At 41.8% G+C, this 13,966-nt stretch overlaps 1 protein-coding gene across 6 annotated transcripts in view; it reads left to right on the top strand.

The window, feature by feature from the left end:
* EFCC1 (EF-hand and coiled-coil domain containing 1) overlaps positions 1–13,966 on the top strand; it is a 59,855-nt gene that overhangs the window by 24,033 nt on the left and 21,856 nt on the right. For all 6 annotated transcript variants that reach the window (XM_033140824.1, XM_033140823.1, XM_033140825.1 and 3 more), the window contains exon 3: positions 12,740–12,879. In XM_033140824.1, the coding sequence (XP_032996715.1) occupies positions 12,740–12,879 (140 nt within the window). The remainder of the gene's footprint in view (positions 1–12,739; positions 12,880–13,966) is intronic.

The raw sequence follows: 13,966 nt of genomic DNA, 5'->3' as shown, positions 1-13,966 counted from the left end.
ATTTGATGTACTGGTTAGAGTGACAGACCCTTGTTGATATTCCTCCTCAGTAATTGGGAGTAGGACCAGGAAACGTTTGCTTCTGTGTTTGGCTTCCCCATATGGTGAACTGCTAGAACATGGGTAGGCAAACTAAGGCCAGATCCGGCCCAATTGCCTTCTAAATCTGGCCTGCGGACGGTCTGGGAATCAGCTTGTTTTCACATGAGTAGAATGTGTCCTTTTATTTAAAATGCATCTCTGAGTTATTTGTGCGGCATAGGAATTCGTTCACCACCCCCCAATATAGTCCGGCCCCCCACATGGTCTGAGGGACAGTGGGCTGGCCCCTTGCTGAAAAAGTTTGCTGACCCCTGTGCTAGAACTTCAACTGAGAACATCTTCCTGGTAGTGAACTATTTCTCATAGTCTGCATTGCCCCCCACCCCACCCAGGGTGGCACTGGACCCTCCTGGAGAGGGTAATAAATGGTGTGTTGTTTTTTTAATTGTGGCAGGGCAAGTCTTATTGACTTTGATGTGTTTCCATGGATTCCTTGAATGTGACTCACTGGTTCAGCTCCTGACCTGAAAGATGGTTATGGGTTCAGTCTTGACAGCCATGAAGCTCACTGGGTGGGCCAGTCTCTCAGTCTCCCTAATCTAGGGCAGTTTGTGAGGGAGAAAAATGGAAGGAAGGGAGCTGCTCTAACCTACCCACCCCACCCCTGCAGACTGCTATTCGCTAACAGTGAAAAATATATGGATACCTATATCTGCTGCTGATTTACCGGTAGATTGGAAAAATGAGGAGGAGGGAAGGGGTGAAGTTTTCCTTTCTCCTATGTACCATTGGTGCCTATAAATGCAGCTAGGAGATCCGTGGCTTACTTATTTTTCATCATTTGTCAGATTTCTTTGCGAATTCATTCAGCGTGAATATATGTTACAAGGAATTCAGATTTGCCACCACATATTAGTTTATAGACTGGAGAGAAGGCAAGAGTAACCAAATTGCAGCACACAAGGTACTATAACCTTTTCTCCCTCTGTAGATTTTAAGAAATACTTGCATCCCATTAAATGTAGCAGTTCAGGTTTTTTATAATTGTAAAGGGAATTGGTTTAGACGAATGCTGTAGTTTTGATCATAATATGCCCTTTAGAAAATGGGAGCTGATAAATGACTTCAGAATGATATATGATATCTGGTAAAGCCATTTGAAAAGGGAACAGCGGCAATGAATCACACTTTTCAGCGGTGTGGTTGCAAATATTGAATGTAAAGCGGCACATTTCCCCTGGCATTCAGTATCAGCGTCCTTTGCTGGATTTTCCTTCCCTGTTTGATTCATTATTTCATTTTTATTTCAAGAGAATGGTTGTCTGTTTTCTGTAGCAGTTGTTGCTGAGCTCCATAGCTTACTTATACAGACTGCCTACCAATTATATTTTGCTCAGAGAAATTTATCTGAGGTGTTTTAACACCTGTAAACTTGGAGGGGTGCACCTCATGTGGATATATATGGGTACCATATTGTGGATGGAATTATAAATCCAGATAACTCCCCCCCTCTCTCTCTCCCCCCCCTCCCTCTCTCAAATATGGCAGACTTTGGTCATTTTTACTAATGGGTCTGTATTTAAGTATACAAGATAGGGCTCCAAGCAGTCAGAGAGAATAATTTTGTCTCCTGAAAAGAAACCACTTTCTCTAGAAAACACAGATTCCCTAGCTTGAGCTTTGACCTTTAGGCCTGGGCAGGAGAGCAGTGAAGTATAGATGAGGAATGTGACCCTGGGCCAGCCCCACCTACCCAGACTGTCTTTCGTTCTTTGGATTCTGGTCACTGCTGCTTGCTCTGAGCCCTTGGGATTGTCAGTGCATCAAATAAACAATTTTGTGTGCAGAATCTTGGTTATTCTTGCCATGTAATTGTTTCCTTTTCACAGAATTTATGGGTTTGATACACAAAGACAGAGCAGCCTTTGAACTAAGGTACTCCCTGGTATACTAGGTATGGCCTAGCTTTTAGCGTTTTTATTTTATCTGAGCAAAAAAAAACCTATTACCAATCTGTTGTTGGTGTTTAACAGTAATGATACCCTTTGAGCTATCCTTTGATCCAGCCTAACCTTTCAAAGAGCTCAAGTAAACAGGCAGATGTTTTGAGTACTCATATTCTAGCTATAGATTTGCACTCCAGTAATGTTCCTTTCTGTTATTATTGTTTCATTTAAAATAATTTGCATTGAAAAATAATGTGGGATTCGGCAGGTGACTCACTGCAGTCTGTGCTGTGCTCATGTTTTCTTGTCGCCAACAGAGTTTGAAATGAAGCAGTTGCAATACAAATGCAAGGGGGCTTCAGAGGAGATTGGGGCAGACTTGTATGTGGGTAGCACCACTTATTCTGCCAATAATTAAACATTTTAATTAGAATTTTTCAGTCAAAAACCTGGATACCTCACAACTAAACAAACAAAATAATCCTGCAAAGTTTCCATTAATTTACAAGGCATACCAATCTGTACCAATGATTTCCATCAGACAGTTCTTAATGGAAGTTAAAATTCATTGTCAGCTAATAATTTCCCCTTAGATTTGAACTGGGATCAGTTATAGAATGATGTGTTCATTCTGGTGTTTCCTAATTTTGGACAGGACAAACATTAAACACCCTCCCTCCGACCCTCCTGATGGAATCCAGATTTCTGAATGCTTATGGGATGGCATCATTAATCCCTTAAGGAAATGAATTTACAGCTGGCTTCAGTTAGAGACAGCGGTTTCCCTCCTCAGAAGCATAATTTCTTGTGAAATATTTGTATTTACATAGTATCCTATTCAACTCGTTTACTTGTAAATCATGTTTGATGGGAAGCTGTTGTTATATGGGCAGTTAAAACTATTGGCCCATAGTTCCTAAAGGAAGTCCGATAAAATATATATATATATATTAACAGCTTATTTAGGTTGCAGCCCTGTCCACATTTACTTGGAAGAAAGTCCCACTAAACTTGATGGGACTTACTACTGAGCAGGCATTCATAAGATCCACCCCATCTACATACATTAAACTATGTGATCTTCCCCCTTTACCCCGCCCCTCTCTAGAAGCCATGTGGACCCAGTAGATTATTGGGATTTGTAACTGTTGAGAGTGAATACTGTGACTACCATAATCAGAAAGCATAGATTCAAAATGTCAAGATACAGGGTTGTATCCAATAAAGTCATTAGAGTAGAACATCCATTTCCTCACCTCTCCCATGTGCCTCCTGCATTCCTAAATCTGCTTTGTGGGGTTAAGGAAAACCATGGGACACAGGTGGAGCTGTGGTCTAAACCACTGAGCCTCTTGGGCTTGCCGATCAGAAGGTCGGCGATTCAAATCCCTGTGACATGACAGAGTGAGCTCCCACTGCTCTGGTCCCAGCTCCTGCCAACCTAGCAGTTCGAAAGCACAGCAGTGCAAGTAGACAAATAGGTACTGCTGTGGTGGGACAGTAAATGGTGTTTCCATGTGCTCTGGCTTCCATCACAGTGTTCCATTGCACCAGAAGCGGTTTAGTCATGCTGGCCACATGACCTGGAAAGCTGTCTGTGGACAAACACCAGCTCCCTCAGTCTGAAACTGAGATGAGCACCACAACCTCATAGTTGCTTTTTACTGGACTTAACCATCCAGGGGTCCTTTACCTTACCTTTACCTAGGGAAAACCCCAGGGATGATTGGGAGGGTACAAAGGGAAGAGAGAAGAGGGGGAGTGTTCCATTGTGGAAGCAGAAGTTGTTCCACTCAAGCAATGAATTCGTTGCATGCAACAACACATTTTTTGAGAACGCTCACATGTGGGAATACGTGTTTGGTTTCTCCTGCGTGCGATAGCCGCTGCACCGATCCTTCCGCGCTAACGCGCAGAAGGAGAAGAAGATCCGGCCGGAGTTAGAGCCGGGATCCCTCCGTGCTCCCAAAAGCGCGCTAGGAAGCCTCCTGCTAACGGCTGCAAGGCTGGTTTCCCGCCCGGAAAAGCTCATTATTGCTAAGTTGTGATTGGTTTATGCTGAGTTGGTGACGCTGTATGATTTGTCAATAAATAGCCCCTGCCTCAGTTTGAGGCGACGGAGAGCTCGCTCGCATTCAGTGAGTGCACTTCAACAACCAACTGCAGTCTGATTTATTTTGGCCTCCTTCTGCTTCTTCGGCCACTCCTTTTGCTTTCCTTGCTGCCTATCGCCTAAAACTCCTCACGACCTTCAAGAACCCTCATAACCATTGGAAGCAGGCTCTCCAGCGACTGGTTATCCTGACACTCACATTCATTTCTCCATAGCTAAAAAAATGAAAGGAAATGCAATATTCAGAAAAGATGGCATATATTCACATTGGGAGAAAAAGTAGTCCTCTCCTTTCCATATTGTGATGTAGCTTTATTGGTTGCTTTTGCATCAAATGTTACCTTGTGATTTGTAGCTTGAATTACATTTATTTCAGGTTTTCCTCCTATCACAGTGGCTTCCCTTTTCCGAGTGTTGTTCTTCTGTTTTCCTCCACGTTTCCTTCTTTTCCTGTGGTTATCCATTGAGGAAATTACCAAAAAACAGGAAAAAGCTGTGTCTGGGAACTTGCAAGGTTGTCAAAATGCATTTTTAAAAATAATTTCCTAAATTCATGGTGATCCTACCATTTTGAGTTGAAACTCAAATCAGAGGAAGTTGCGATTTCCATATATTTGCAAATGATGGATTAGAACTCTGCAGGACAGGCACCATTTCAGATTTTATTGATGGGGGTGAGGAGAGCAAAAACATCCAGGGACAGGATTATTCTCAGCAAGGATTAAAGGCTGACTCTTGGTTGTGTTGAACAGTAGGCTTCAAAAAGTAGTGTTTTTTAAAAGCATGTCTTATGGCTGATACATGCCGACGTTATCGACACTGTGATTTGTGCATTTGGCATGCGTACCTGGCACATGGATCCATTCCATTGTTATGATAATAGTGGCTCAGTGTATAAATTCAGAGAATTGGCTAGAAATCTTGGCGCCCCTGAAGAATAATTTAATCGGATTCTGAAGCCTGGGAGAATGCCCTCCTCTTTTCTCTCACTCCCACTTTCAGCAGTGGATTGTGTGAGTGGACTCCTCAATGCTGTCAGTGCATGAGAGATTGTTTGCTCTTCCTGCTCAGTTTCTCTTTGCCAGGGGTCAGCAAACTTTCAGCAGGGGGCCGGTCCACTGTCCTCAGACCTTGTGGGGGGCCAGACTATATTTTTTTGGGGGGGGAATGAATGAATTCCTGTGCCCCACAAATAAACCAGAGATGCATTTTAAATAAAAACACACATTCTACTCATGTAAAAACACGCTGATTCCCAGACCGTCTGTGGGCCGGATTGAGAAGGTGATTGGGCCAGATCCGGCCCCTGGGTCTTAGTTTGCCTACCCATGCTCTTTGCATTAGCTCACCCTCTGCTTTAGTGACTGCTCCCATAGGTATTCCATTGTGACCCTGTGATGCTGAAAAAAACATACTGCCACTTACATTGGTGTACCTAGAGGATGGGGCAAAATTTCACCAAAAGTAGCTAATGATGCACTGAATGAATTGAATGAATTTAAATGAATGAGTTTAAACTAATTCGAACAAATCCTATACCTAAATTTTTCAACTAGATTTAATTTATTCTGCCTGTCCAATATATTTAAAGTGCCAGTAAAATTGGAAGTACTTTGAGTGTACTCACTCCCCATTATAACTGAATTCTCCCCCATCCCCCACCCACTTTAGGTTAGTGTCTAGTTCTGCTTCCGACTTATCTGTTTCCAAACTCTGGAGCAACAAAAACTAAACAAAAAAACCAAACACAAACACAAACACACACACACACACACACACACTAAATAAACAAACAAAATCCTGGGACAAGATATTGCTACATAATTTACCATCTGTTTCTGGTTTCTGACAGTCTGCTAGGCTCCACAGAATCCGGATGAAATGTACTCCTGAAAGGATTTTGTATTTTAGCTGGAGATGAGAATTTTTCAAAACCAAGTTGAAAGCAGTCGGCATAAGCACCCTTCCAACACTGCCCGGTTTCCAAATCAAATTCTCTTTCATCTTTTTTTGAGCACTAACTCACCTATCCCCAGTTAGATCATACCAAAATACATTAGACCAATGATATAGAGACCATTAATTTAATTATTTATTAAGAAATTTCTACATCACTTTGGCCAAAAATTGGCTAAGACTTGCCTTGAAAAATAACAAATGGCCCCGGGTAGGTTTCATCACCACTGTACATGTTTCTAATTTGGTTCCATCCTTGACAAATGATTAAATATAAGAAGACTTCATTTAATAAAGAAGCAAAGCCAGATGGGTGGGAGAAAAATGAACGTGAAAGCAATAGTAAGCTTTGTTTACAAACGTGTTCATTAATTGCTTAGAGCAGTTGTCTTTCTTGTCTAACTAGAATTTCATACCCAAACCCCATTCTTATGGGTATTCTCCTAGAAGAAGCAAGGGAGAGAATGTTAGTGGTCTGTTAACGCAGCAGCCATTTTGTGCTATAGCTAAGGCATAATCACTTAAAGATTTATAAGCAGTACTTAAGTATGCCAGTCTCCAAGAGTAGCCCTCTGGAGGAATATAGATTGAACCCTGGGTTTAGACAGAAGTATATGTGTATCTATTAGGCACTGAAACACTTTCCCATCTTTTACTTACTCACCAGTTTGTGGAATAGTGCATTAGCTGTAATAGGAGATCTCACTGAACTGTAACAAGTACCTTAATTGAAGTAAAGGCTTCAACAATAAATTGTACGCAATGCATTAATTAGCAAAAGGGAATGGAATTATTTTGAAGGCATTGGAACAAAAATCCTGACATCCCTATTATCATTATTAATTGTTGTCTGAATTATGTGCTTAACAGCAGACACATTGGCTGCAGTCAGGCAACTGCTGTTTGGAGAGAGGATGCTCGATTTTAAATATTAGCTTTAGACTGTGGTTTCTAAGAAGAATGTGCCCATGAATAGTTGTGTTGAGATTAGAGACAGCTAATTTGTATATGGTTGCACTATATGGTGACAAATTTCTCAGGCCCCTCACAATGATGAGATGTTTCTCCTGTTCCTAAATTTTATTTTCTTTAGACCCATTTATCAGGATATTTAAAATCCTCTGAAGCAATTTATCACAATGTAATCAAAGTAATATCAGAGTGACGCCTAGAGGAGAATGAAATAACACCATGCTCTTCTGTAAAATGCTACATAACACAAAAAAATGGTGGATAGCTGCTGTTAATTGCATAGAAATAACACAGTTATTCAAGGTGCTTAAATTTGCAGTCTTGTGCACAGTTACCTAGGAGCAAGTCCTTTTGAACTCACTCAGACTTCTAAGGAAATAAGGATAGGATCCAGCTGAATATCTTTAAACTTTGCTAGCTGCTAATGTTAGGTTTCCTCTCCCCAGGCAGCTTTGGAAACTGGCCCTTGAGACAGTCAGAAAGCTGCTTCTCTTTCCCCGGGTCTAAACAGCTTTTCAAGCAGGGAAAAATGAAACTGGCTTAAGAACAGAAGTGCCAAATAGCCAGGTGTCAGGGACGAGGGAGGGATTAACCAGAAAGTCAGTTTCAATCAACCCTAGGATCCAGTCAAGCACGGGTGGTGTTACAGAAGCAATGGGTGGGGAGAGGAACGGAGTATCCTAAATTTATGAAAACCCCGTAGGGTTCTAAAAGCAGGAGTTACCATGAAATAGACAAGAGCCCCTTTCAGTATTAGCACCTGTGTTTCATTGTAGCACAGATGTCTGTATGGAGGAGGTCTTTGCCCATATAGCTGGATGCCCAAAAGGTTTCCAGAGAATCTGGTATATCCCATTGTTCAGTGTATATCAGGGGACAAGCAGAACATCAGGATAGTGCTTGGTACAGGCAGCAGCAGCAGCAGCAGCAGCAACAACAACAACAACAACAGGGAGTTAGCATCTGAAGGGGGCTCTTGTTGCTTCAGCTATGTAAGAGTTGATTTATTTTATTGTATTTATTACCTTTGTATCCCACATTTTTCTCCAAGGAGCCTAAGGTGCCATATGTGGTTCTTCCCCTCCTCATTCAGTCCCCACAACAACCCTGTGAGGTAGGTTAGGCTGGGAGGCAGTGACTGGCCCAATGTCACCCAGTGAGCTTCATGGTCTAGTAGGGATTTGAACCCTGATCTCCCAGGTCCTCGTCTGGCACTCTAACCACTACACCACACACAGTAGGCTTTAAGAATGGAATCTTCTATGCAATTTACATGCCAACAAGCCCCACTCAACTCAGTGGGACTTACTTCTGAGTAAATGAGCATGGGATGTTAGCCTTGCAAGGCATTATAATGTATGTGTGACAATCATATAGTGCTCTAGAGATCTGCGCAGATTATATAACAAATGATTCTGTTGTGGAAGAAAGCTGAAGTCAATAACGGTCATTTTTGTCAGAGAATAATGCTTTCAAAAAGCAGGAAGCATGCCTCAGAGTATTATTACTATAGAAGGCAATATAATTTAAATTAATAGTTTAAATAAATCCATTAGGCTCAAGTGCTCTGCATTTAATTTGATGCGAAAAAGCTCTATTTAACTCTATTTTAAGATGCTGTATAGAAAGGCTGAAATTTTAAAATGTTTTTATTTCTAGAGGAAATGCTAGTCAGTCCGCCATCTGTCTGCTTGTCTGCCTCCCAGTCACTCACTCACTCACTCACTCACTCACTCACTCACAAAAAGGACCTAAGGCAGACTTCCCCAACCTGATGCCCTCCAGATTTTTTGGACTACACATCCCAATGTGGCCAATGCTGGCCAGAACTGATGGGAGTTCAGTTTGATGCACCTGGAGGAAACCAAGTTGGAGAAGGCTGACCTAAGGAAATCACAGCAATGCAAGAACATTGTGATGTTGAGAGGAAGAAGCCTTGAAGAATGTTTACACCAGTTGTGGTTGGTTTGCAGAAGATAAATTATTTCACCTTCTGCTGGAGAGATGTTCTTAGGGAAGGGAGATCTTGGTAGACACAAGCACCCCTTAAGCTTCATTATGAAACCAATTTACCAACTATTTTGAAATGATAGTATTAAGCAAGTAATTGTTTAGTTGAGCAGTTGTCCATTAGAGAAGAACTGCTAAACCAATATCCTCAGATTTAATGACTGGAGGAAAACTATCATTGGATTGTGACATTATTTAAATTTAATTCACATCACCTACTGGCTTTGGCTGGATCAGACCAAAGGTCCAGCTAGTTCAGCTTTCTGTCTCCAACAGCCAAATGCTTTAAGAGGCCACAAGCAGAGCATGTTGGAAAAACTGAGCCTCTTTATTTAGAGGTTGCTACTCAAATTACAAGATGCTAGAGGAAACAACCCGGGGCAGTGGTATAGTGGGCAGGGAATACAGGGAACGTAACTCTGGTACTTCTTTCACAAGAACAATGATGTCATCTGCTGAAGTGGTATTTGGCCACACCCACACCATAAATTTAATGCACTTTTAAATTTAAGTATTGGGAACTGCAGTTTGTTAAGGGTGCTGGGAATTGTAGCTCTGTGAGGGTAAATTACAGTTCTCAGGATTCTTTGGGGAAGCCACATGCTTTAAATGTATTGTATGGATGTGACCATTCTCGGTGTAGGAAACTTGGGTAATTAGAGGACAGGCCTGACTTGGCACACAATCCCTTTTTTAGGTCGCCTAGGCTCAGTTAATGATTGACCCAAAGGCTGTTCAGGGATCTGATCATAGTTGACCAGGGATCTGAAGTCATGTCTTCATAAACAAAGTCCAGCAGGCTAACCATTACACCACCCTTTGCCAGTTCACTCTATCAATAATAAATGGGTATTAGGTTATGGAACAGCTAGATAGATAGATAGATAGATAGATAGATAAACACAGCTGCCTGCAATCCTTTGTGACATTGTTATGGAGTTCTTGGGCTATGAGGACCCCCATGATATCAACTTCTGTGTTGCAACATTTCCCACAACACCACTGCCCAGCCACTGATAGTCCTGTCCTCTTTAAACATGTAAGAATATATAGAAATGTACTTTTTATCCAGTTGGGCTAACAAGCCAAACTAATCTCAGTTTTTACGCTAGTAGCAGCTGCCTCGAGTTGCAGCTAAACATTTCACTGATAGTGGAATAGCCTTAATTAAAAGCCAATTAGTCATGGACATTACTTTGAGGTCCAACAATATGCAGTCTTCCTTGCTTCTAGATATTCCCTCTTTCAGGCTTCTCATTATCTTCAACACAAAAGCCTTAAAATGAATGTGGTCTATTTGGCTGTCTCTATGGAAACCTTGCTATACTGCATGGTACACACGCACTTCCCAGAGCCAACCTCTCCTATGATCTTTGCTCCACACAAACGTGCTGCTTATTCACTCTTCTTCGACGTTTATGAGATGTTTTATGAATGCTAATGAAAAGGAACCAAGCCCAGATATTTGGAGGGGGGGGGAGACAGAGGTTCGATGAGATTTATAGTGCTTGCCTTAGACATTTTTACATCTAAAGCAAAAAAAGCTAAAGCTGTTCATTAAGAACATACACAAACATATTTGTGGAATGAGAATTTGTATGCAAAAAAAAACCCAGTCCTATTTGAAATTTACCACCTACATTGTGGCTTCCCCTCACTTTGTGGTGAAGCAGGTCTTGGAAATTTGCAATGGACTGGTACAGACATTCAGGCCTATGACACGTCTGAAAGTCTCTCTTTTGGGAAGGGGAAAGATCACGTATTTGGCAACCCAGCCAGATGGGTGGGGTATAAATATATTATTATTATTATTATTATTATTATTATTATTATTATTATTATTATTTGGCTATCTTGCTATATCCAGCTTTTGCAAGATACTGAATTTAAGGCTGCAGAATATATTAGGCAAAAACAACAAAATCAGTAAAATAAGGGCTCCTTGGTGCATGGGCTCTAACAGAGAGAGGGAAAGAATGAGAGTTAGCTAGCTAAAGCAAGTAAGGCACTGTGGGTAAGTGGGGGGGGGAGAAAGTAAATAAGTAAATACATTGAAAACCTCGTTTTTCCCTAGAGCAGGGTTGTAACTGGGAGAGGGGGCTTAGAGGTCTAGGTCTCTTAGGGGTATTCCAGGGCCTTGCCTAGAATTTTCAGCTTTCTGTAAGGGTGGCGGAGAGTGGTTCTAGCCTTTTCACTTATTGTGGCATCAGAAAAAAGCATGTAGGGAATATCCACCCACATCTGGTTGGGTGCCCATTGGGAATGGCAGTGAATTCTAGTTCTGTCCCCATCCTCCCAGCTGAGTTCTACAAGGGCAAAACTGAGACTGAGGAGCTAGGAGGAAGCTGACAGCCAGAGCCACTGCCTGGACTTAGTTGTAAGTAGTAAGGCAGGCAAGGTGGGAGGCTGGCTGATGGCCAAGTGAGATTGGTGGGACGGTGCCCCACTTGCCTGCCTAATAAACCAACCTCCGCTGCCCTCATGAATACTGACATTTGGACCTTCTCTTTGTAGCTGGCCTGGACACCATTTAACTCTTCAAGGTGAATGATAACTCAACAGCCTTGTATGGCAGCTAGACTTTAGGAGCTTGGAAAGTCCTGTTTTTGCTGTCTGCCTGTGACTGCAAAAACAAGTGAGTTGCCAAGCACCTGGAAGGATGCAATACTATCTCCAGACTTTGATGGTGTCAGAAGGTACCTTTTCCATCCCATGTTCTTCTGAACAAGGCAATAATTGTTCACACTGAATCACTTAATACTGTCTGATACAAGTTATATATATATATATATATATATATATATATATATATATATATATATATATATATATATATATATATAATAACATGGAATAAAACTTTAGGATAATATTCAGCTTAAATAAATAAATAAATAAATAAGAACTCCACCACCCAATGGCAGTCAGTACGGTCAAATCCTAAAAAGGTTAACTACATATGGTGAGAAGGATTATTTTTCATTAAGACATTGAATGCATGGATAGCGTTCAACTCAATTATAGCCAGAATCCCCAGTGTGAGAAACCAGAATGAGCAGCAGGAACCATTAAACTGTGAAATGTTCAAATACATCTGTTAAAAAAGATTTTCACTCTGGCATGTGATGCTCGGTGTTAAACTTTAATTTGTGGGGTTTTCTTTGCATGCCCAAACAGTGTTTAGAAACTGTTACAAATGCCTCCATATTGTTCCAGCTTTGAAAATTTCAGATGAAATACAAATGTACTACATTCACTCCATAATAGCTGTACTATTTTGTTTATTTGTATTGCAGGGGCAGAGTTAGTTGTTGTTAGTCTTTTCGGCAGGGGTCTCTTTTTGATGCACTTCTAATTCTGCTGGACTGTACAATTGCTGAAGAACATCATGCGTGACATTGACACACACATCCCAATTGTCTTCGCAGGCTAGCACCTCTGGGTCCAAGAGTCTGTGAAACGGCCCTGAATAGCAAATTGTGGCTTTCCCATAGTGTCAGAACTGGGCCACTACTAACATGAACTGCACAAGCTGCTATCAGCATATACAGAGAAAACTGTTCCAACATTTGCCAGTGCAAACATATTCTTAGTGAAGCTGCTTGGGTGTTATGGAGCACCCTGCCGTGCAAAGTGCTTATTTGGCTTTCTCTCCGTTTGGCTTATTTTGTCTGTTTACCTTTGTGTGTTTTTTTTTCAGGTTGGAAGTCCTGAAGCACCATCTACCTTCACAAGGCAGCTCGGACCAGAAGACAGCAGTGGCTGGTGGCCAATATGCCTCATCAGTTGTACAGCGAGATAGAAGTTCACCCACTGGAGGTGCAGGGACGTCAGAGAATGGTATGGATACCTTGTGTTCATGTGGTACAATGGCCACCAGCTTGGATGGCTTTAAAATAGGTTTAGACAAATTCATGGAGAAGGCTGTCCATGGCTACCAGCCGTGGTACCCATGCTCTGCCTCCACTGTCAGAGGCACTAATGTTTCTGAATACCAGTTGCTGGAAAACATCAGTAAGGGAGAGGGCTCTTGTGCTTGGGTCCTGTTTGCAGGTTTCCTACAGGCATCTAGTTGGCCACTGCGAGAACAGGATGCTCAGCTGGATGGGCCATTGTCCTGACCCTGCAGGCTCTTTCTATCTTCTTAAAGGAGTGCACCATATAGATCGAGCCATCTTGTTGAGTGGCCATTTTGTGAGGGGATCATTTTGTGTGATGATCTTCTGTATTAGCTCACGAGGAGGCAGCCATCCTAAGGAGCAACATAATGTTTCCTCCCAGAAAGACGGCGGTTTCATTTACACCGTCTTTCTTGGGCTTGATGGAATTCTCTTTGCACCAGAACTAGCTGGGGCAATTTAATTCTAGTGGGTTTCTTCTGGCTTCCGAGCATGATGTGCTGCTTCTTGCTTTCAGATACTGGCCATAAACTTCAGGCACTCTCTGCTTCAAGAAAGCATTTTGCAGTCCTTTTCCGAATGGAAAACGCATTTAGCACATTATTCATCAACCACATTCATAAAGAGAGTGCTCTGTGCTTGTGAGTCTTTGCCTGTTATCTGACAGGATTGCATGCAATACGGAGTTCTTACTCATGTCTGCAGGTTCACCAGAACTGCCTTTTGTTAATATTTTTCCAAAGCAGTGCTAAAGAGAAAAACACACTTGCAGTATTCCACCGCCACCCCTTTTCAAATTTGTTCCCCATTCCAGCTTTGAAATGCATTGGAGGGTTTCATGTGAGTTTATGCCACTGCATGGCGCAAAAGCTCCTAAAAGCTCCCCAGGATGATCTCACGTCACAGTGCCTCACTCTGAAGAAGGACCCTAGGTCATTTTCTCAGAGAGTCATTTGTCATCAGCACTTCACTGTGGTGGCTTATGCTGTTTAAAGTTTAAAAATGACTTGGAAAACTTTTAAACAGTT

This window comes from Lacerta agilis, chromosome 2 (genome assembly GCF_009819535.1).
Source record: "Lacerta agilis isolate rLacAgi1 chromosome 2, rLacAgi1.pri, whole genome shotgun sequence".
In the NCBI taxonomy this organism is placed as follows: Eukaryota; Metazoa; Chordata; class Lepidosauria; order Squamata; family Lacertidae; genus Lacerta; species Lacerta agilis.
This window is presented reverse-complemented; position numbering and strand designations above follow the sequence as displayed.